The sequence below is a fragment of the Pseudochaenichthys georgianus genome, chromosome 6, assembly GCF_902827115.2.
Source record: "Pseudochaenichthys georgianus chromosome 6, fPseGeo1.2, whole genome shotgun sequence".
NCBI lineage: Eukaryota > Metazoa > Chordata > Actinopteri > Perciformes > Channichthyidae > Pseudochaenichthys > Pseudochaenichthys georgianus.
This window is the reverse complement of record NC_047508.1, coordinates 26,757,946-26,781,792: the sequence shown is the minus strand read 5'-3', so window position 1 is coordinate 26,781,792 and position 23,847 is coordinate 26,757,946. Positions and strand designations below refer to the sequence as shown.

The 23,847-nt window shown below is 44.6% G+C and overlaps 1 protein-coding gene and 1 long non-coding RNA gene across 3 annotated transcripts; one reads left to right on the top strand and one right to left on the bottom strand.

The window, feature by feature from the left end:
• The first annotated feature begins 444 nt into the window (after positions 1–444).
• On the top strand, positions 445–18,055 carry LOC117448673 (zinc finger homeobox protein 3-like). Of its 2 annotated transcripts, XM_034086019.1 has the most exons (11): positions 445–703; positions 3,175–4,933; positions 5,018–5,556; positions 5,662–5,875; positions 6,527–6,634; positions 6,795–6,931; positions 7,125–7,235; positions 8,764–8,914; positions 9,079–13,742; positions 14,246–14,911; positions 15,009–18,055. In XM_034086019.1, the coding sequence occupies exons 2-11, from the start codon at positions 3,211–3,213 to the stop codon at positions 15,123–15,125; spliced, it is 8,430 nt and encodes a 2,809-aa protein (XP_033941910.1). In that variant the 5' UTR covers positions 445–703; positions 3,175–3,210; the 3' UTR covers positions 15,126–18,055. The 2 variants fall into 2 exon arrangements, with proteins under 2 accessions (XP_033941910.1, XP_033941911.1); XM_034086020.1 differs by lacking the exon at positions 445–703 and having other exon boundaries at positions 2,406–4,933.
• A 425-nt stretch (positions 18,056–18,480) lies between these two features.
• LOC117448676 (uncharacterized) lies at positions 18,481–22,951 on the bottom strand. Its single transcript, XR_004552362.2, has 2 exons — positions 22,640–22,951; positions 18,481–22,537 (listed from the first exon to the last, which is right to left on the bottom strand). It is a non-coding gene; the product is annotated as an uncharacterized lncRNA (long non-coding RNA).
• Between the last annotated feature and the right edge of the window lie 896 nt (positions 22,952–23,847).

The window sequence follows — 23,847 nt, the reverse complement described above, 5'->3', positions numbered from 1 at the left end:
CTGCAATTTTACAGCGACAATATTATATTTGTAATAACAAAATAATCGTTCTAGTTGTAAATTCTCGTACTTTTAAAATATTTTTCACTCCTCCTTGTCCTCTTTATGCGTCCTCTGTAGCCTCTCCCCCTTCCTCCTCTCTCTCTCCCTCTCTCTCTCTCTCTCTCTCTCTCTCTCTCTCTCTCTTCTCTCCTCGTCTCTCTCTCATCTCTCTCTCCTCTCTCTCTCCTCTCTCTCTCTCTCTCTCTCTCCTCTCTCTCTCTCTCTCTCTCTCTCTCGTCTCTCTCTCTCTCTCTCGGAATCCTATTGATCCAAACGGGCTAATTAGCGGTGTCTGCGCAATTACGCACATGCGCACTGGGCGTAATCTCAGCCATTTTTTGAAGGAAACTAATTAGCAGGAATAAAGAGCCAAGTGTTTTTCCCCCCACAGTGATCAGAACTCATTCTACCTCTGGAGCTCGCACAAACCCCTCCGTCCCCCATCTTCTGTTTACTACAGCCTATATGTAGCTTTAATTACACTGTTGTTTGGTAACAACTTGGACCCCGCTGCTCTCTCTCCCTCTCCCCATTTTTCCTCCTGGCTCCGTACAAACGCAGAGGATCATTCATAAGGAATGAGTGGGCTCTCTATACGATTGTTTTCTGGACTACTACACACTGAGCGTACGGAGCTTTGTACCAGAGCCGCTGAAGAAATGTAAGTCTGCCATTTGTTTACGATATTATAAAGGGACGGGAGGAAGCAACCCGGCGGTGGGGAGGAAGGGGTGTTTGCTTATAGCAGCCTGTACATCGCACAAATATAGCTTTTGTTGATCTGCTAGTGCATTGAGTCACCTGTTACTGGGTACCGAACGCGATCACTCTTGGTTTCGCTGAATCGGAGTGTGGTACGGTGCGGTCCACTGTAAACAAAGGCTCAAGTAGTCTGCAGGCTGAGTGTTGGTCAGTGACTTGACAACACAGACAACACATGTCCGGTATTCTCTATTTGCATGGTACCCAACATAATGAAAATGTACCTTTAGACTTGAGCATGGCTGTGTTCGGGGTCCTCACGCAGAACAGTTGCATTCAAAACAGCATTTGTCCATGTCCACCTATATTTGTCCAGGTCCTTTAAAGACAAACTAAATGCATTTTCTTAAAGTATAGCCACACAACTCTTCTCTTGGTGTCTTTCTATCTCACCTTCACACCCCTTTCTCTCTATGCTTGTTTCACACACACACACACACACACACACACACACACACACACACACACACACACACACACACACACACACACACACACACACACACACACCCACACACACACACACACACACACACACACACACACACACACACACACACACACACACACACACACACACACACACACACACACACACACACACACACACACACACACAGCTGTTTGATCAAAATGTTATGTTGCAGAATTGCTTCTATTCAGCCCCAACAACAAATATTTATTGTTTATTAATATTTTCATTATTTAATCTAATTTCAGGTGTTTTGTGTGTACATGCATACTGTAATTTACATTACACAAATCAGTTTGCAGTGCACAACAGGATTTACCTACATTATCACACAGAGATGTACACACACACACATTGTTAAATGATGGTTTCCCGCACTTGGGATCAATAGAGAGCCAGGAATGTTTGTATAAATAGTTACATTGCCGATAGACCCAGGTTATTGATTGCAGTGTAAATGAAAATCTTTATCAGATTAGAGGCTGTTCTCAGCTGCTGGCAGTCAGGCTCAGCCCCTCAGCACTATCCGGCGGGACAGTGGACAGCTGCAGTGGGCAAGGGTCTGTGGCCTGTGACATAAACACAGTACATTAAAGCACTATCAGAGTGCCGATATGGCCATATATCTTTAAGGTGCAGAGAGGGGAGAGGAGGTGGCTACAGGAGAGACGGAGAGAGGGTGTTTAAGCAGGGGAGGAGGGGGTGGTTGGTAGAAGGAGAAGGTGAAAGGGTACATTAAGGTCTCTTCTTGATTAAAAAAAGGTCAGTAATGAGATTGTGGGACACACAGAGTGAGAGATGTATCTGTCTCATCTGGCATCCATTTGTCAGCGACAAACAGACAAGGAGAGGCCCGATTTATTAATTTTAGGGAAGACTCCAGTGATGCATGATTGTGTTTATGATTACAATTCTTTGTCAAACCTCATTGATTAATTTCTTTAATTTTAAATGGATAACATGAATGTTTATGGTCATCTGTGTATGATAAAAACATCATTGCCCTTTGTCAGTTTTATTAAAACCAGACTACTTCAAAAGCAAGGAAGAAATGCATTCTTAAAATAGAGAATGATTCAACATTGCTATTCATTTTTTAAACACACAATCCTTAACTATAAATGCACGATACATAGAATATTAGTCAATTACAAATCACTGTGTAGGATTGTATAGGACATGGGATTTACAGGAGGTGTAACAATGTTAAACACACATGAGAGGAGAAATATAAACAATGCACTGCAACACCATTAAACATTACCTCATAAATTACCACAGATTTTAATCAACATTGTCAACAAAAAAGAACATAAACTCATCCAATTATTTATTGTATTTGGAAACAAATGAGATTATCCAGGTGTTTATTGAATTGTGACCACCCCCTGTGTTTTCACTGCGTGTTAGAAAATGGATTCTACTAAACAGAGATGCCTTTCCTCTCATAATATTTCCGTACCAATGCAAAGCAAATTATGCAGAGACTGATACACTGGCTTTAATAACTGTTCTTGTATCTGCTTTTATCTAAGTGTGGCAATTTAGTAGAAGCCCTTTAGCTCAGAAGCATTCGGTTCTTTATTTAATCCTATCCCCTGAGAAATATCATAGACCGCCTGCGTAGCCCTTACCCGCATTCCTCTACCTAGTTTAGCGCTCAGGCTATTGATTTTCCCATTAAGGGCTAATGCTAACCCCTGAGTAACCAGCCTCTGTATTGCGCACTGTGAAGGCAGTATTGAACAGATGTTATCCAGGGACTGTGATCAATGGCCTCAACTGTTATGCAATATTATTTACATGACTCATGTATTTAATTTTCTCCTCTTTTTTCCCCTTCACTTTTTTCTGTCTCTGTCTATCCTGCTCTCTCTTTCTCTGTATCTGAAACACAGGTGGGGTAGTAATGCCTGGCATCTGTAGCCTCTGGTATGGACAGCGGTGAGGGAGGGGATGGAGGGGGAGGAGAGGAGAGAGATGCTGACCTCAGTCCCCAGGCTTTATCTCTTCCTCTCCTGACCCAAGCGGTCAGTCCAGAGCAGGGGTCATCTTCTCATACCTCAGCCATGGCCCCTGCCAAAGAGCCCCTGACCCTGCCTCAGCAGGAGGAGGAGGGCGCAGAGGGGTCCCAGGCTAGAGAAGAGACCCAGGGAGGAGAGCAGAAAGAAGGAGGCCGACTTTCACAGCAGAATGAAGCGTGTCAAAAGCAGGGGATGGAGGAAGATTCCGGGGAGGGAAATTTGTCAGGGCAAAGAAAGGAAGAAGGGGAGGTGCGTGTAGGTGTAGAAGAGGCGTCAGTTACAGGGGGCCTCCCAGCAGTCCTTAGCAGCAGAGGGGAAGAGGAGGAGGAAGAGGAGGAAGAGGAGGAAGAGGAGGAGGAAGAGGAGGAAGAGGAGGAAGAGGAGGAAGAGGAGGAGGCCATCTCAAACCAAAGCCAAACCAAATCCAAATGTTCTTTATTACCTCAACAGAGCCAGCACAGCTCTTCTTCCAGCACGGCAAAGGCCAGTGGCAACCACGACAGCAAAATAGCCGCTTCTCCAAAGCCCTCCCCCACTCCTTCCACCTCTCCAGAGCCCTCCCCTTTTCTTTCCACCTCTCCAAAGCACTTCACTTCTCCGTCCTCCTCTTCTGCCCTGCTGAGCGAGACAGAGGTAAAAGACATTAAGGGAGATCAGGGCTGGATTTCTGGGTTTCCTCAGAGCTTTAATTCCCAGCAGTCTACTATGGCTTTCCCACTGGCATGCACAGAGCCTGCCAGTCCACCTGCTGAGGATGAGGATGGGTCAGCAGGGGTCCCTCACTCTTCCATTTCCGATAGAGATGGTGCCAAAGCTCCAGAACCAAATGACAGCCAGCTAGACACAGACGTGGATGAAGAGAGAGACAAAGACGAAGAACAGAAAGAAGCTGTCCTTAAAAACCTCAACCAAGACCTCTCTCCTAATTCACTGACCAGTCACATGACCATAATGCACTCGCGTAACTCCTGCAAGACGCTGAAATGCCCCAAGTGTAACTGGCACTATAAGTCTCAGCACACACTGCAAGTCCACATGAAAGAGAAACATCCAGAGACGGGAGGCCAGTGTGTGTGTGGCGCCTCCGGGGGAAAGTGTGTGTGTGGCGGTGCAACACGAGGTGTGTGTGGATATTGCACTTCCGGGAAACCCCATCCTCGCTTGGCCCGTGGCGAAACCTACGCCTGTGGCTACAAGCCCTACCGCTGTGAGGTGTGTGACTATGCTACTTCATCGAAAGGCAACCTCAGCATACACATGCAGTCGGATAAACACCTTAATAACGTCCAAAGCGGTGGACTCTCCAACGGTCGCATGCAAACTCCTCTCATTACCAACAACAGCAGCTCCTCCTCCGACAGTCACACAGTGGATGAGCCAGCATACAAACCCCCACTCTCTACCCCCACACCTACTCCCCAGCCCACTAAGCTCACACCACCTGCACACACTCACTCTCACGGTAAGCGATGGCGGTGTGATGTGTGCGACTATGAGACCAGCATTGCCCGCAACCTGCGCATACACACCACCAGCGAGAAACACACACATAATATGCTACGGCTCCAGAGAGGTTACTATCTGTCTCACTGCAGGAGTCTAGCCCCGCAGCTGAAACACCTACAAAACCCAGGTGAGTAATGCATTGCCTGCTGTTATCCAATTAAAACATATGAAATAAATGAAAATTCTCACAGAAGATCTCTCTGTTTCCTAGGTGCCGAGCTCTCCTTAAACATGCGACTGACCAGTCAACAAGTCGCAGATCAGCCAGTCGCCCTCGGGTCTACACTGACCCCTTCTCCCTCCCCCTCCCCCTCTCCCCCTCCAGTCTCATCTATGTCCCCCACTGAACCCCTCTCCCAGGGTGTGTTTCAATGCCTTGTCTGCTCCTGCTTTTCGTCCGACAGCTTAGAGTCTGTGGAGCAGCACCTGAACGCCCCTCGCTCCCTGCCCCAGTCTGAGTGGTGCTCCCTCGTTGCTGGAGGCTGCCACTGCAGGCTGTGCGGCTACACCACCCCGCTGAGGGCTAACTTCTCCTTGCACTGTCAGACTGACAGACACCGCACCCGGTACCAGCTGGCTGCTCACCTACAGGAGGGAGGGGACAGGGGTCAGGAGGGGGCTGCCCTTATTGCTAAGGGCAACCCAGTCCAGCTGAGGTGCAACCTGTGTGACTACGTGACCAGCAGTTTTGACAAGCTACGAGGACATTCCCTCAATTCACACCATGAGGCCAGTGTCCGGGTTTACCGAGTCAGTAGACGCTCATTAAAACTCTAGCATTTGAAACAAACTCCATTAATTTATAAAATGTTCAATAATAATCTTTTTTTCTCCCGTCTACTTCATTACGTTTAGTTTCTGATGCAGTATGATGGAGAGGTTGATGGAGGTTCGTGGCTGTTCCATTGTCTTTTATGCAACCACTCCTCCTCTTCTAAACTCCAAGTACTGAAACACAGTCAAACCCCAATCCATCAGCAGAGGGAAGGGCTACTACAGCTGCAGCCATTAGGCGGGGAGGAGCTGGCAGCCATTTTTACCATCAGGAAAAGACCTGATGGTGTCACAGGTGAGAATATGAAACGTTTGGCTGTATTAGATTTCATGTTGCATGTGATGTTGCTGACATCAGTGAGCAGACAGGGGATTAAGATGAAAAGAGGGAGAACATGTAATGGTTGTTGCTGAGATATTGATCAAGTAAATTGATTTGTCGATACACATCCTTGTTATATCCCCAATAACCCCTGACAACAGCTAACTAGCACCTCCTAATCAATGGACCAATACAAATCCCCTGGATAAGAATGGGGGAGGTGGGGGCTGGTCACCAGTCTGTGGTCTGTTAAAGAGACACTGAATTTACATTGTCTGGAGCAACTGGCACAAACTCTAAAATTAGTAGTTCAACACTTAAGCTTTTAATTAAATATATTCTGTGATTTGTCTATGTGCAAATTAAGACTTATCGAGGTGAACTGATGTGTTGTAAGTCCATATTACCTCTACTCCACCTCAGAGGAGAATCTAATGGAGAATCAATACTTGATCAATAGCGTATGGAGGAAAGTAAGACGGATGAAGTGTGGTCCAAACACTTCAGCCTTTTTGAAGGATTCTATCTAAAGGATAATACAAACAATGGGCACGATAATTTGTGAATATATTGTTTGAGGCACAATGTTTTTGTAGCATAATTATTTGTCATTTACCCTCCCAGGAGAGCTCAGTGACGATTTGGACATTTCCGGTGAGATCACCACTGGTCCTTTGGACACAACCAAAGACAGTTATACCTTGGAGGCGAAGCAGATTTCTGAGGAGACAGGTGAGGCCGCGTTATACATGTATTACAATTCATTACAATTCATCACAACATACAACATATCAAATGATAGCATGATTTCAAATGATAGCATGATGCTTGTATGTTACATACATTGTAAATATCAATCTGTTAACGTGGTCATGTTACATTTGAATTGAAGTAGAAACCAGGGAGGAGGAAAGAGAGAAGCGGGAGTCACTGCTCTCAGTCAAGCGTCCAGCCTCTGGATGCGAGGAAATGGAAAACTCAATATTAGCCAAACGCCCAAGAATACACCAGCAAAATCCGAACCAGCAGGTGAGCAGCTGACACACATTTTAATAATGTAAGCATGTCTACGTGTCCACAAATGTAACAACCAAAAAAAACATGCTGTTTTTGTGTAATTCCAAGAACCCATGCACTCTTTCAGTTGTCCAGTTCAACGATGTTTAAACAATTTTTCTCACTTCTCTTTCTTCTCTTTCTTCCCGTCTCTCAACTCTTTTAGACTGTCCAGTGCCCTTTGTGCCAGGTGAAAATCCCCCACACTCACATCCGACAGCATCTCTCACATGTGCACAGTGTGGCGCAGGACTGTGTAGACAAGCTCATCAGCGCAGTAAGTGTATGCAAGTGTGTATTTGTTGTATTTGCGTTAGTCAGGAAGCAAAAGAAAACGAGAAGGCAAAGTGTTGGGGGATGGGGGAGAGTGAAATGTAGGGAGACAATTCCATTAAGAAGGCACCAGAGAGCAAGGCAGCGCTTTTTTAATGCATGTTTAAGTAGCTCCCCGCTATCATCTTTGATGCAGCCGTGCATTTTGTGTGTATGTGTATGTGCGACTTTTAAAGTGGAAGAGAGAGGGTCTGACTGAGTGAGTGAGGGGAAAGCCAGTCTTTCTATAATGCATGTTTAAGTAGCCCTCTATTACCAGAAGTGCAGTCAAGCTAAAAAGGGGCCCCCATGCTTTTTACTGTGTCTCTCCAACTAACAAAGACTGGTCATCTATCCACATCACCATCCTCCATCTCCCTGGCCCGTATGCTAAGTGGCCTTTGTCTCTTGTGCTCTTCGCCTCCACTTGACTGACTGCTTTTCACCCTTTCTCCCCTTTGCTGTCCCTCCCTCCCCCCTCCAGCTACTCCTATCATTCCTATTCAGCAATCTCTGTCCCTGCCCCTCCCTTTCTGTCTCTCCCAAGCTCTCTCTCAATTTCTTATGCGTTACCCCTCCCTTGCTCACTCTCTCTCTGAAGCAGTTTTTTTTGTTCATTGCCCCATACTTTCTCCCTCCCCTCTCCGTGCTCTCTCTCTTTTTCATATTCTAACCCCCCCCCCCACCATCGTCCTCCCTCCTTCCCCTCCCTCACTCTCTCTGATAGTAATTGAGGTTCATTAATTCAGACTGAGGTGATGATGGCCATTATGTACCTTGCTTTCCAATTACGCTCTCTAGATTAAGCCTGACCTTCAGTTCTCTCTGCAGTGTGTGTGTGTGTGTGTGTGTGTGTGTGTGTGTGTGTGTGTGTGTGGTTGTTCTTCTCTTTCTATCATATGAAGCTGTTAAGCAGAGAAAACTCTTGTCATGTAAATCTCATCTTTTGCTGTCCATCCTTTCCTAAGGGTAGCTAGCTGTTCGCATAGATATAGTATTTTTCTCTCAGTGCTCGAAGCTGTGGAGATGGAGGTTTTCTATATGAAGAATGATTTTTAATAAATTCATTATTCAGCTCAGTAAAGTTTTATTAAACCCTTGGGGCATGTTGGAGGGTTTCATAGGAGTTGAAGGGCAGACCCACATATCTCAGCCATATACACTTATTACCAAATTGATGGGCCTTTCTGTCTCTACTGCTGTGCAGGCAGGTGCAAGATGTAACAATACACTTACAGATTCACACTTTAATGTTTTATGATATTAGGACAGGGTGTGGAGGCACTCATGTTTATACATCTTGATATTTGCTTGCTATTATGCTCTACAATTAAATGTTTTATTCATAATGTTGGATTAAGAAAATATGCTAATACCCAATTTTTCTTTCAGTCTGAAAGTTAAAATAACACTTAGTGTTACTAGAAATACCCCCCCCCCCCCTCCCAAAAAAAAGATAAAATCAAGATTGACAGGCTTTTTTTCCCTTGCAGGTCACAAAGTCTACAGAACAACCACAGGCTCAGGTGCAGATGGAACCAGAGAAAGATGATAGTCAGAAAATTAAAAACACCAAGAATAACAATGCAAATTGTTCCCAAACGGCTGATTCCTTTATCTCAGATGATTTACAGAAAAACAAAGGTTGGTATAAATTGCATTATAAATCTGACCATAAGTTAGATATTACTTAAGGAGTCGTGAATTCCAAATTATTTCATGTTAATTTGTGGAAAACATGTTTTCTTGGCATTTTTAAAAATTGTATTTGTACTATTACCATTTACCATTTTATATGCATTTTTCAGGCATTTCAGTGGAAAACACTGAGGGAGATGTAGCCGCACCCAAAGATGTCACAGCTCTACTCACCCCACCCTTAGAAGATAACACCACTCACCCTTCCAATAGCAGACTGGCTTCTCAGTCCCCAACTCAGACCCCCCCCTCCTCCCCGCCCATGTCCCCGCCTGGTGACACCCCTCCTCTTTCTGATCGCCATGGTTACCGGTTCCGTTGCAGCAGGTGCAGCCTGGCGTTCCCCACTCAGGAGAAGCTCCAGCTGCACTGGCAGTACCATGCCATGAGGGCGGCGACAGAGTGCCCCCTCTGTTCTAGACAATGCCGAAGTCAGGAGGCCCTGCAGAGACACATGCAGAACACACACTCACAGCTTGGGTCACAAGGGCCGAATACACTCTTACCAACTCACACTGCTCAATACATGGAGCACAATAAGAGTTCAGTCCTACAACATTTAAGTTTATCCCCTCAAGTGGGCGAAGAAGCAGGAGAGGCTGAGGATGAAGAGATAGAGGAAGAGGCACTAGGCATGGAAGTAAAGGAGGAACAAAAAGAAGAAGTACAATTGAAAGTGAAGGCAATAATTGGTGAAGTTGATGGAGATGAGGAGGATATAACTGAGCCAGAGAAAGGGCCACATGAGGAGATCCTTTCAGAACCTAATTCCAGCTCTCTTTTCAAAAGGAGCTCTAACCCCACAATGGACCGCTATCTGGATCCAACCAGACCCTATAAATGCACAATATGCTCTGAATCTTTTACCCAGAAAACCATTCTTTTGGTCCACTATAACTCTGTGTCCCATCTCCACCGAGCCAGACGAGCCCTGCAGGACTCTGGCACAGGTGTTGCTGCCCCTGAGGCGCCCCGTGGCCCAGATCCTAGGCCCTACCGCTGCAGACTGTGTGGAGTTGGCTATAGCCAGAGCTCGACACTGGACATACATCTTCGCTCTGTCCTTCATCAAACTAGGGCTCGTGCTGCCAAGAACTCAGCTCCACAGACTCCAGCATCTACTGTAGCTTCTTCAGTGTCAGTGTCTACTACTGTAACCCAAGCTGCTACCACCAGAGAAGAAACATCCAAGCCTTTTACCAAACGGGCAGACGTTGTGGGCTCTTCAACCTCCTTACTATTAGGCCCTGGCTTTGCAGCCGATGCCAATCAAACCCGTTCAAAAACACCTGACAGCCGGCAGGCTAAAAAGAGAGTGGCTGAACTTATAGCATCAAGAAACCAGCTAATGCTAATACAACAGCAACAGTTAGCCCAGGCTCAGGCACAGGCTCAAGTTCAGTTACAACAACACACAGCTCTGCTCCAGTCTCAACTGATGCAGCAACTTCCATTTGGGACAGAGAATCTTCTTAAACAACACTTTTCTCTGGCACCAGACAGCTTGCTCTCTCTGCAGCAGCAACTTCTTTTGCCCTTTTACTTATCTGGAGACATGCATCTTAATGCAGAGTTAAATGCTAAAAGCCTAGAACTTAGTCAGCTAGTATGTGCCAACTCCATCCCAAAAGAACAGATAAAGGCAGAAATAAAAAGGGAGTTCCAACATCAAATAGAAGAGAAACCAACCCAGACACAAAGTTCAAACTCAGTTGTAAGCCAACTTATGGATCATGTGCAGTGTGAAGCCAACAACCATTCAGGAAGAGAACAGAGCAATTTTAGTTTTGAGGGAGAAAAAGAAGAAAGGCCTGGTCCTACTGTCAAAAATGAAAGTCAGAAGGATGAAACAGATTCTTCTGCGTTTAATGATCATGGATTGCAGTGTCCTCCTCCCAGAGTCCCCTACGCTGCTGTGAATGGGGAGCCTCTTCGAGCCCTGCTGCAGAGTTATGGACATGAGTTGGCCCTGCAATATATACAAAGCAGACACAGACACCAGCCGCAGATATCAACTCATGTGATCCCAGAACAGGACTGCTTTGATATCAACAAGATGGAGGCATATTCAGAAGAACAAAGAGTTAAGTTATGTGGACTACAGAATGAAAAGATTGAAAGCTCTAACAAGAGTTACAAAGAAGCAGAGGGCAATAAAGAGACAGAAAGTTTGCCACAAGAGAAAAAGGTGAAATATGAAGAAGCCCCCAAAAAAGAGAAAGCCTGTTGTGGAAAAGGGGAAAAGTGTACAGACTGTGGCAAGTTTTTTTCAGATGCCTTGATTTTAAAAAGCCACAGGGAGTACATTCATAGGATGCTGATTCCAACACCTGCACTGGAGAGGTTTTCTAGAGAATACAGGCTGCAGTATGACCAGATGTACCCTCTTACACAGCCTACATTTGGGGAGAATTCAACTAATTTAGCTGCAGACACAGTAACATCCTCAGAACCAGAACCAGATCCCGCAGCAGAACCAGTTATGCCTCGAGTTAAAAGCATGTCACCCTCCCCTGTACCTTCATTTTCAGATCCCATAACCAAAACATGTCCTCAAGCTACAGACCTAACACCTAAAGGCCCAACACCTTCCCCTCCTCTATTTCCTTCTCAACCTCAACAATTTCCAAAACAAGATGCATCCATAACATCTGCGACAGCTACTTCTGAAACCACATCCACAGCAAATGCAATGCCTCTTACCTTACCTACAATGCAAATGCTTCCTCTTTCCTTGCCTCAGCTTCCAATGCTTTCCCTACCCCACATTCCTTTCCCCATGGATCTCCTGCCTTCAGTTATGATGCAGTCTGCAGGTTTCCAGTCCCAGCAGTGGTTAGACTCAAGTGTGAACCCTGAGTTTGCGAAGCTCTTCCAATCTCAGCTCAACCAAGCACTGCTAGGGCAGCAGCAACAGCTCAGCCCTTCTTTGCAAGGTCAGCTAACACAATTCAACTCTGCACTGCTGGGTCAACCATCTCAACCAAGCCCCCTCCAAACAGGACAGCAACCCCAAGTCAGCCCATCAACACTCGAACAACAGGGTAAGCGAACACGAACCCGTATCTCTGAGGATCAACTGATTGTTCTGAGGAAACACTTTGATATTAACACCCTCCCTAGTGATGAAGAGATCAACAAAATGTCTGCTCTGTCAGGATTGGCGAATAAAGTCATAAAACATTGGTTTCGTAACACCTTATTTAAAGAGCGCCAGCGAGACAAGGATTCCCCGTACAATTTTAACAACCCACCAACCACAGCACTGGAGGAGACGAGAGAGGTAGCACAAGACAAGGCTCTGTCACTTTCCCCATGTTCACTGTCCCCAGCCCTTCCAACCAATACCTCCCAAGAGCCCCAGACAACAGACCAAGAGAGAGTAGAGTTTCATAGGGACCGACGCTCTTCAAGAACCCGCTTTACGGAGCAACAGCTGGAGACCCTGCAGGGGGTGTTTGAGGCAACCCCCTACCCCAGAGAGGAAGAATATGACAGGTTATCTACTTTGTTGTCCCTCCCTAACAGAATCATTGTTGTATGGTTCCAAAATGCAAGGCAGAGAGCCCGCAAACATCAAGACAGGGGGACAGAAGATCGTTTAGAGGGGAACAACCAGCTTGACAACCTTCACAGACAGAGAAATGGTAGCTCCAAGAATGATGATGATGAAAACAGCTGTGAAGGACAAAGTGAATCTCACAATGACAATTCCATGGATCTGACCTATGAGTATTATACCAACCCTGACTCACCTGCCCTTGATTCATCCTCTCACTGCACAGAAAGTGACAATTTAACAGCCAAAGGTGAACCAATGCCTGTTAATAGGAAACAAGAAGATAAAACAATATATTTCCAGGCTAGCAAGAGCTCACCTCTTTTGCAAACTCAAAATGGAATTTCAGATGCAGACATCCAACGTCAAGAAACGGTCCAAATGATGAAAATAGGGTCTTCTCCACAACCTGAGCTCAAACTGCAACCAGCAACTATTTCAGAAGCCCCCCAGCCTTGCTCTTCCTCCTCTTCACAAACAATGGTTTCCTCCATTGAATCCACAGCTCGTTCCAGCCAGATGCAGACACACAGCCCTTCTTCTGATCAAGCTGTTGAAAAGCCAGCTGATACACCACCTAGTTTTCCTGCTTCTCCAGAATCTGAAGAAGCCTCCTCTGCTCCATCCACTGAAACTCAGATAAACAACCAGATCCAACCACAACCCCAGGCTCAGTTCCAGTGCAGCCTCTGCCCAGTGACCTTGCCCTCCATCCAACTTTGGCAGGAGCATCAGACCAGGCACCTCCTGGCAGCTCAGTCCCAGGTCCAATTTCTCCACTCTGGATTTTCAGAACGAACCATGCCTTACATGATGCTACACCCTAACTCTACCCTGATGGCCAGCCAAATGCTTTCTGGTGCTATGTCCCAGATGCATCCTAATCCCACACATCCCATGATTTCCCACCTAAACAGCTTACAAATTCAAAACACACTCTCTGATCACTCCAGTAACCCCCTGACCAGCCTTTCTCAGAGTTCCCTGTCACCCATGAAACAAAGTTCAAAGCTTTTGTCAGAGACTAGTTTTGAAAGCCAAAGGAGTAGTAGAGAGATTGAGGAGGATCACCGAAGGGATAAGCGCCAGAGGACCACCATCACCCCTGAACAGCTTGAAGTGTTGTATCAGCGCTACAGCATGGACTCAAACCCAACAAGAGGAGTCCTGGAAGGCATTGCACGAGAAGTAGGCCTTGCAAGACGTGTGGTTCAGGTATTTTATGGATTTTCTTTTTGTTTAAACATGTGCACATTTGTATTAGGGAAATGCAAGGCATAAACAATTACTTAAAGGTGGGGTGTGTCATTTATTTCAGAAACACTTTTTGTTATATTCCATGGAATGCTCTTAACATCCCGATAGCAATGAATATATTAAATGCTTTGACAATAAATACATAACATTTTTTAATCTGTGGAAGCCGTAGCGCTGTAAAAAGCACGACCAATCATTTTAGCCGGCCCGGCTAAAGTAACTGGATGGCCTACCTGCCTGTCAGCCTTCCATCTGTGCACAAACTTATCTCGTGCCCTCATTGGTCGTGTGCACGTTCGTGTGTGTTGGAGGAGGGGCTCTGTAAGGAAGTGGCAGATTTTTTCCGGTTGTTTATTTTCAAATTCTAGCGATCTCGAGCTGGTTTCTCCATTCTTACCTACCCCACCTTTAATGTTTTAGTCTACATTGAATTTTAAAACATGCTTAACTCTTCTTTACAGGTGTGGTTTCAGAATACACGAGCCAGGGAAAGAAAAGGACAGTTCCGATCAATGGGGCCAGGATCCAGCTTCAGCTTGGGCTTGAACCACCTGCGCTGTCCATTCTGCAGGGCTCTGTTCAAGGTAAAGAGTGCTCTGGATGCCCATATGAGGTCACGCCACTGGGCCGAGGCTGAAAGAGCCGGATACAACTTATCAATGAGCAATGGATCCAATGGGCAGACTGGGATGGCCTTGTCATCTATCATGGATAGACCAGGTCCATCTATTAGGTCCAACCTCATCCCAAACCAGGGATATGGCATCATGAACAAAGAGTTGTCTATGAAGCTTCCGATGACTTCTTTGTCTTCAACCACCGATCTGAACAACCCTGAGGAGGATGATGAATATGAAGAAGACGACGATGAGTACCCATGTGATGAAGGTTCCAGTACGGCTGATCAAGGGTCTCCTAGTCCGGAGGGATCTGGGGGTCCCAGCTCAGATTGGGGTGAAATGCAAAGTCTGCAACAGCACCAACACCAGCAGCAGCGACAGAGGACACAGATGAGCCACTTCCAAGTACTCCAGCTCCGAGACTTCTATAGGAGCCACCGAACCCCCAACCGACATGAGTGTGAAAGACTGGGCCAGGAGTTGGGACTGCCTCACAGAGTGGTGCAGGTAAATGATTCAAATAATTATTAATGATAAAATGTAGTTTGATAACAATTAATTTAATGGGAAATAGCTAATTTATTTATACATATCTTTTCTGCAGGTGTGGTTCCAGAACGCGAGAGCTAAGGAGAAAAGGGCCAGAAGTCTGAGCTCTGACTCTGCAGAGAGGGAGCAGGCCGAGCTGTCCGCAGGCGTGGGGGAGAGAGACAGAGCTTAGAGAGGCTGACTACGGCCCCTTTGCTTCGATCTACTACATCCTCCTCAAAACCCCTTCTGCAAGTCAACCTCTAAACATACCCTGTCCACGTTGCTGCCAAACCTGTATCCTAAACACCCCAAAGATGCCGAGCCACAGTGGCCCAAAGAGAAACTCTCAACTGAAAGCAGGAGAGAGCCCAAACCAAGTCTTCTGTACCACAGCTTTCCCCTTTTCATATTGTTCCTAAACTCTTTCCTGGTCTGTCCTTTCTTGTTGAAAAGAACTCCTCTCCCTATTCCGTCAAACACCTTACTACAACCAAACAACCACCTTGATAAAAACCAACCAGATGCCACAGAGGCCAAAGAGCATTCTCCAAGTATGTGACCTCACTGCCCAGCTAGACCTGCAGTCTACCTCTCAGTCTGCATGACAGACTCACAGTGGGCCCTCCACCAGACAGTGCTAGATGACTAGCTGTGTAGCATGTAGTGCCAGTCTGTAAGAGGCTGGATAAGAAATTGTCAAAGAGATTTTAGTGTAAATAGAGCGCTCCAAAAGATAAACTTGAAGGTAAACAAAGCAGTTAACAGTGGAAGATGATGAAGATGATAAAAAAAAAACAACGGGAAAATATCCTTGAAGTAGACGGAGGTATTCGCAAAGAGCTTTTGTAAAGACTGACTCAGATTCCAAAGCTCGTAACCAAAATTTTACATGTCTGTGGATTTAGTTTCAACACGTTTGTTTTCAATAGCAAACTGCAGAGCTGACGTCTGTATGGTGAATGGGTGAGATCTCCAGCTGGCAAAAGTGAGCCGATAACCAATAGACTGATACGGTGCCAAAATGCAGCTTCACCCACCACAAGCCAATGATAAGTCTTCTGTTGTACATGTATACCTTGTATGTTCCTTTAGTGGATAACAGCCCAAATAGCACAGAACTTAAAGGCCAGTTTGTCCTGAACGGGGCAAACTATTTTTTATAGCACTCAACCATTATACTGTATATGAAAACTTTAACCAAACTCAAATTTACATTGTGTGTGTTTAGTAATAGTTTCTTAATATAAATCTTATTGATTGAGATAAACTGTCTTGCATCGATATAATAGTGTCATGATTATGAAAAGATTATGACAGCTTTGATATGTTCAGGCAAGGTGACTTACTGCCTTTCCGTCCTATTTGAATATACCAATGGCTGACCAATGTTATGTGATTAATGTAAAGCTTTCTATGCTCAGGTCAACAGCTCAACATGGTTCTCCTTCAACTATGATCTTAATACTGTACTTTTCTGTTTTTGAAACAGGAAAGGCATGGTTTAACCTTGGACTAAGTATTAAAAAAATATCTACAAAACATCTGTATTTCAAAGATCTGAGCTTTTCACCTCTGAGTAATAGATTGTTACAAAAACCTTATTGAAACTAAAGTGTTTAATGGTGTGAGGGGTAAATGTACAGTATTTAGCTTTTGTATGGTTGACTCAAGACTTCATTGGATGATTGAGACATAGCTCCCCTTTCCACTTACAGATAGGGAGCTAATGCGCAAAGCTGAGAAAACTTTGGATGTTATTGATGTTATTTTTGTACACTTAATTTATTTTCCCTCTTTCTCCCTACCTACTTTCCTATTTTGCTCTCTACCTTTATTCCTGTGTTCATTTGCAACCAGTCCTTATTCTAACTGTAATAATGATAATATAACAATAATAGCTAAACAATAATTAATGCTTTAAGACAAAAATCCAAAGACGTGATAATACTTTAACCATATGACCTACAAAAATAAGCGCTACTGTTTACTTGACGATGTATTGCTGTTTTTAAAGATGGAAGGAGTCCCTATATCTAAGCTACTGTTTTCTGCCTCTCATAAGCACACTGGAGACTGTAACCAAAACCCCAAACTAGAGCCATGGCAGTCTGTAATATAGCAGTTAAAGAGTTTGACTTCTCTTGAGAAATGTTGCAGTTTATTTTTCTTTCTTTTTTTAACATAGTGTTGAACTTCAGCCCTTAAGGATGTCCAGTTTGCTGCTAATGTACTGTAGTTTCTAATGATACTGTAGAAAGATGCATGCTCTGATCGCTTTACCACTAGGCTTTAATGACTACAAACTGTAATGATACCTGTGATGCTGTTGATAAACTGCTCCTCTGTTATTCTGTTTTAAAACAAAGAGATATGTGGGGCTCAATTCCATCAGGTTTGTGTTTTCAGTATCATATTAATTACTCCTACTCAAAGGATAAAAATGGCTTTCCTAATACCAGAAATATTTTTTCAAGCTTCCAGTTTTAAAGAAACCTGCTTAGGGCATTAGCTTCTCAATACTTATGGAGATACTGTAAGCTATTTGAAGGAGTTCAGCCCCAGACCTTCCACTGGTAAGGTGTCAGTCTTTCTGTGTTGTAATGTCTCTAGTCCATTTGTCCAGCTAAAACAGCTTTGCTGAACTTAGACTGACATCACAGCCAACTTTCCAAAGGATGTACACTTACTAACTCTGTCATGTTTTGTTCTTAAACTAACCAATGTTTACGACAATACCAATGAGCTTTCTTCTGTACAGAAATGTGCATTCCAAATACCACAAAGGCAGTTTTTTGTATACTGATTATTTCAATTTAATTTCTGTTGTATTCTCTTGATCTTAGTGACTGTAAGATGTACATATTGGGGTCCTCTATGGTGAAGGGACTCTGTTAACCTTACTGTAGGTAAAACTATTCTTTTCATTTTTTTTCTGGATATGTTGTTGCCATAGTGATGACCAAAAAGATACCTGTGATGTGCACCTGTCCTTATGTCCTGCTCCGGTGGTTTAGTGTGTCTCTATACTCTCCTTTCTCAAGTTCTCCCCTACTGGTGTGTGTTTCTCTTCCTTTCCCTTCCCATACTCCACTGAGCTAAATAAAGTCTGCTTTGGTGCATGCTCTTGTCTCATCCCTGTGTTTTAACCGAGAGAAGCCATTTTGTGAACGTTGTGGTATGCAAGGAAGTTATAAGTGTATCGTACTCCAGGTTGTATATTCCACGTCGGTGTGTCTGGCTGGAAGGCTTTTGATGTGCAAACCGTGTGTGTGTATAACACAGCAGTGTGTGGAAGGCGTTTGGTGAATGGAGCCATGACCTCTGGGGTCACTTCATTAATTACATCTGTGACATTCAGCCAGATGAGTTTCCTTTGTGACTAAATGATATGATGAATATTAACGACCTCAGATGAATTACACTGCTGCTTCTGCGGCTGATGATAATGTGTTTTACGACTCGAGGAGAGAGGGGAGTAAAATAGCACACTACAGCACATTTAGGACAAGCAGATTTTCACATGTAACATTCCAGAGAGCACAAGGTAGAGTAGTAGAGCAGGTTTTATTATTTGCTTATTTTTGGATAAAACTTTCCAGTGGTTGATGTGACAGCTTGCCAGAGAGAAAACCCAAAATCAAGAATGGGTTTTTAATTCTCAGAGTCTGGAAACAAACAAACAAACTGGTATCTGGTCCTTTCCTCTACCCTCTAGCAGCAAACTGTTCATTTAACCATTACACATGGATGCGACAGAGAAAACAAATCTGTGAAACGGTTCTGAATGTGGTTTCAGGGACCAGACAAACGGATACATAGGTAGAACAATAGCAAAGTAAACACAGAAGAGGGCTTTAGATAGCTTCGTAGCTGATGATAGCCATCTTAGAAAGTCACCCTGATAAAGTGATCCCCCACCATTTCTCCTTCTCCCTGTCCTCCCCCTCTTAATCAAATGAGTACTGTGCAGCTGGTGGGGTTGCGGCAAAAAGGGGTACGAGTGTGTGTGCAGAGGAGGTGGAAGGGGGGGGCTTTGAGGGATGGCGTGAAATTATTGCCTGCTGGTGTATATGTGTCGCTGGGGGTAGAAGGGCAGAGTAGGGGATTGGGCTGGGGTTGGGGGGGTGTAATGTCATTGCCTGCTGGTGTATCTGTAGTGGGGGCTCATTTAGATTTAGATTGGTTATGTGAGGAGAGAGCTGAAAGGCCGGCTCATGTTTATGCATGAATCCCAAAGCATGCTGCTGTGGTGGAGCCACGAGTTAAAGAGACAGAGCTGAAATACATATTCGCACATTTAGATACAGCTCTGCTTCTTTGGATAAGGCTTCAGTCGAAGGTGACGCTGTGCTATCTGATGCATTTCCATCAGTGTGTGTGTCAGCCTGTTTGTGACATTGTGTATATGCAGACAGATTACATCAATGTCCAAATGAATATTATGCTGCCTCTTTAATCTAAACAAAATGAGATCTAATTTTTGTTTTAAAATGCGAACCACCCACAGCAATCCACTGACCGACTGCTTCCTGAAGATTGCTTTGGTATCTTCTCCAGCTGATGCAGAGCTATACTCAGTCAGTACATGGGTGCTTCCCACATTACACTCACTCACACACCAAAAGTAATCAGTAAATGTCTTTGAAGTAGAGTTTGTTCAGCACTTCATCAGGTATAAAGTGGTTTTTATTTGGAAATGTGGTCCCTATCCATCTTTTAAATGACTTTTTAATGGTCGTCACACCGTCCTAATCAATCATGTGGCAGAGCTGGCCTGCAAGTGCAAATACTCTCTATTTATTATTCCTCCATTCTTCTACCAAAAACTGACAATCTGTGCCTTCTTCGTACTGTAAATGAGCATACATTTGAATGAAATACTCTTTCTGATTTTCTGGAAACATTAGAAATACATCCTATTCTGATCTGAGCCATGCGTAATCTGTCTTTATATTATATCCACACTCTCTAGACCGCTGCAGAAAGGTTTGATAGTAGAGCTCTATACAAAATACTGCTGTTTATTGTCATTCTTTGGCGTCTCTCCATTCAAGCCCACACTTTTTTGGGGACCCCACACCATCCCCCATCCTAACTGGCACCCCCCGTCGGCCCCCCTTTAGTACTTTACATCTATAATGAGATACAAATACGCATCAGCAGGACAGTGTCTACGCCACGCGTCACTGTGTGAATATTACTCACACTTATTAGCTGGATTATGTTAATCTTTACACTCTCTGCTCACAGACAACAGACTCCCCATGATATGGGGGTGGTCACGGCAGTAAGCGTGTGCTGTCGCGTGTGTTTGTGTGTGTAAGTGTGTATGGCTGTATGTGTGTGTTGGAGTGATTGCCATGTTGTCAAACTGATCTGCATGTGAAAGGGCGGTCTAATTACATCACTTATGCAAATGAGAAATGCACATATGCACGCACCTACATACACACCACTGACAGCTTACTACTGAGGTCAAAAAGACAGTGTGAGCTATCCTCTTATTGACTAACACAAGGTGGCATCACCACCTGTCAGAGAGACATGTCTTGACATAATACAGATAAGTCACAATGGATGTTTTGATACACTCCTTCAGATAAATTAGTGTAAAGAAGTGGATGGGTCAAGCTCACAGTAAACTAAAGCACTTAAACTGTTATTGGAAAAATCTCCAACCACATATCCACTGATTAGTCTTCTTTTAGACTGAAACATTGATAGTATCCCCGTTGGAATGATTGATTGAGTCCGACACATTTTAATTACGCCCAAATTAAATGAATCGGCTGGCGGACTATAAAACATTGCCGTTTAATAACGAGCCTCTCCATTTGCCTTTTTTCTAGCTTCATCCAATCCCATTTTGGCTGCCTGCACCAAATAACCTCTCTCCATTTAATGATATGCAAATGAATTTTCATGAACCCCATGATCCCATGCGATGATTAAACTGAGATGACATTAGCTGCCATGCTGCTGCCACTGTCAGTGTTTCTGTCTGCCTCTTTTCTCTCTTCCTATCTCTACCATCTTTCTTCGTATCCACGACAACGGCCAACTGGCAATATTAGGGGTTCATTGTCACTATTCCCTTATGAATTTGCTCTGTGAGAGATGACATTCTGCGGATCCAGTGTTATTTCAGAAAAGTTTGTCCAATGGCAACAGAGATGGAGCATCAGAGCGGGATGTTGGTTCTCACAACGGTTTGGTAGTGGTTAACCAAAGACAAACATGTTACAACAATATACAATTATTGTAATGCAGCCACATCATATAATCGATTTGGTAACCTTCCACATCTCTTCGTTTTCCAATTCCAGTGCTCCCCTCCCACCGTTCCATTTCAGTCTGGATCCAGCTCCACCTCTGCTGTCGTTTATTGTACTCCATTTGCATAATGAAGCCAAGGCTTAATTAAGATCCCACTGGAGTCTGGAGCCAAGGATGAAGGAAAGAAGGACGAGGAGGAGGAGGAGGAGGAGGAGGGGAGGGGGGATCCGGCGTTCCTTAGCTTATCCGCACGTGTCCAAATAGGAGGCACAATTTAAGGGGGGAGCAAAGCGTTGACGAGCGATTAAATCGCTAATCATGATCGGCTGTTAGAATTAGTGTGTGGCTGTTAATTAGCTGCAGATGAGATGCCCAGACAGTTGCCCGCCCCTGACGACTGCAGCACCCTCCCTGACTGGCAATAGAGAAACACAGCTTGACACCCTGGAGATGATGCCAACACATCCCTCCCTTTAACACACACAGCAAACTGAGGGGATATCCCTTTAAGAGTGTCCCAGGTGTGCATGTGCAGGAAAGAGCCTCTTCATCATCCTTGTCCACCCACTCCCACTGTTCTTCGTTAAGCACAAAATTCCATTTTTTTCATCTTCTGTATCCTTATTAGCCAATTATTCCTCTTCTTTCACAAACTCGTCCTCTTCGTAATGGAATGGTACAATCCCTTGTAGTTTTCTGTAATGGGCAGCCGCTTCCTTCCGGTGCTGTAGTTGGCACTGAGCAGGGTTGGCATCGAGGAAATGTTATTTCGCCCTTTACTCCCATACCATTAGTTGCATGTGGCTCTGGTTCAGACATTCTGCAACTATTTTGGGTCCGCATTTACTTTGCTTTCTAACGGCTTCTGGTGGCACCGGGAATGCCTCCCTTTTTGCGTTTGGCATGGTGCCATCCCTGTTTCTGGTATTTCCCTTGGGCGATCCCATCGCCAAAACATTTAAGGCAACCGAAATATTATGCTCACCGTATGGAGGTTTGTCTTTGCAAATGTGTGTTACGTTGGCTTGGCATTGTGCCATCTTTCTCCCGGTGCCCTTGCCGCTCCTGAAAAGATGCCATCACAGAATCGCTGGCAACCGTTGCCTGGGCACTTCTTCTTGGCTTTGTCCAAGCAAACAAGCGGCGATTAGCAGCAAATCCTGAGGTGAGTCCCCTTGTCTTTGACTAAGACTGTTCTTCACCGAAAGCTTTGATCGTTTTGGATATGCCATGACTGAAGGTTGGCATGGTGCCCGCTGGCTGGCATGGTGTCCGCTGGCTGGCATGGTGCCCGCTGGCTGGCACGCTTTCGCTGGCCCGCTTTCGCTGGCATTGAGAGAAAGAAACGATGATAAATTAACGGAATTCCGGATCTTTCGCCGCCAATCTTTTCATTTGATAATCGGTCATCACTGAGGATCACCTTACTGTTTTGTAGTATCATCCACTTCGCCATTTAACATCCTTCTTTGCTTCCCGTCATCCATTTCCATCTTAGTCATCCTGTGTCTGCTGGCATCTTGCTCACTTCTATGCTCTGCTGTAATCTCAGAATTTCTAAATCTGCATTTCTTCGCCCGCTCTGCCGTTCGTTTCGCCCAGTTGTGCCCGTGCCAAGGTGGCACCATGGAAGCAGTATGGAGGTCTGTTCCTGTTCCTCTTCCTCTTCCATTCTTATTCTCCTCGCCCCTTCGCCCGTGCCCATGCCCGCCCCGCTCAAGTCCTGACTGGATGGCACTGTGCCAACCTGCCACCGCCATCGCTCTCATTTGTAGCTCATCCCTCCGTTGCCCTTCCCCCTGACTCTATATTTCCATCCCTCTCTCCTTCCCTCATTTCATTCATCCACTTATTGAATCATTTACCCTCTGTGTGTATGAAATACTGCATTTGTATGTTTACACAACATTAGCCGATTAACACAACTTTTCATTTCTTAATGCGTGCAGAATATTGGCGGTCTTTGTGGTCATTTGGGAGACTTTTTTGGCACCTGAAGGAATGCTCTGAGTGACTGCAATGTAGATAATGCAGTTACTTATTCCACCGAGACACGAGGAGGAAAAGGAAGAGAGCCCTGAGTTTGGATAAAGCTTGTGTTGTTTTAATTAACTTTACCAACCCCCAACATGTGTGCTTCTTTAACATCTCTTGTGCAGGTTTTTGTTTTAGCACACACACTATACAAACAGACATACGACTTATCCGATTATCACTAAAATCAATTGTGTACAATTGACCTTCCCCACTATTTCTAAGATGACCCTTACTCCCTTGTTTTCTTCTTCTCCTTTTTTAAATCTCTTGTGTCAAACAAAAGCTGCCAGTGGTGGTGGAGCTATTAAGCAAATACTCTCATTAGAACACAAAACATCATTAATATGTAAATGATGTGTGTAATTTATGCATGGTCTGACAGACTTGTTCTCTTTTCAGTTCTCCATTGTATTCACTCTATTTATATCCCCTTTACTTAAAACTTCACACTCTTACGCCAATGTTCCTCTTTTCTTAGACCACATACTGTGAATGAATCCGTGGGGGATGTCTTGAGGTCTTTCCTATTGTCTCTTTTTTTGTACACATTTCTCGCTGCCTTTAACCATAGTTTATAGTTTCTAATAGCATCTCTGAGT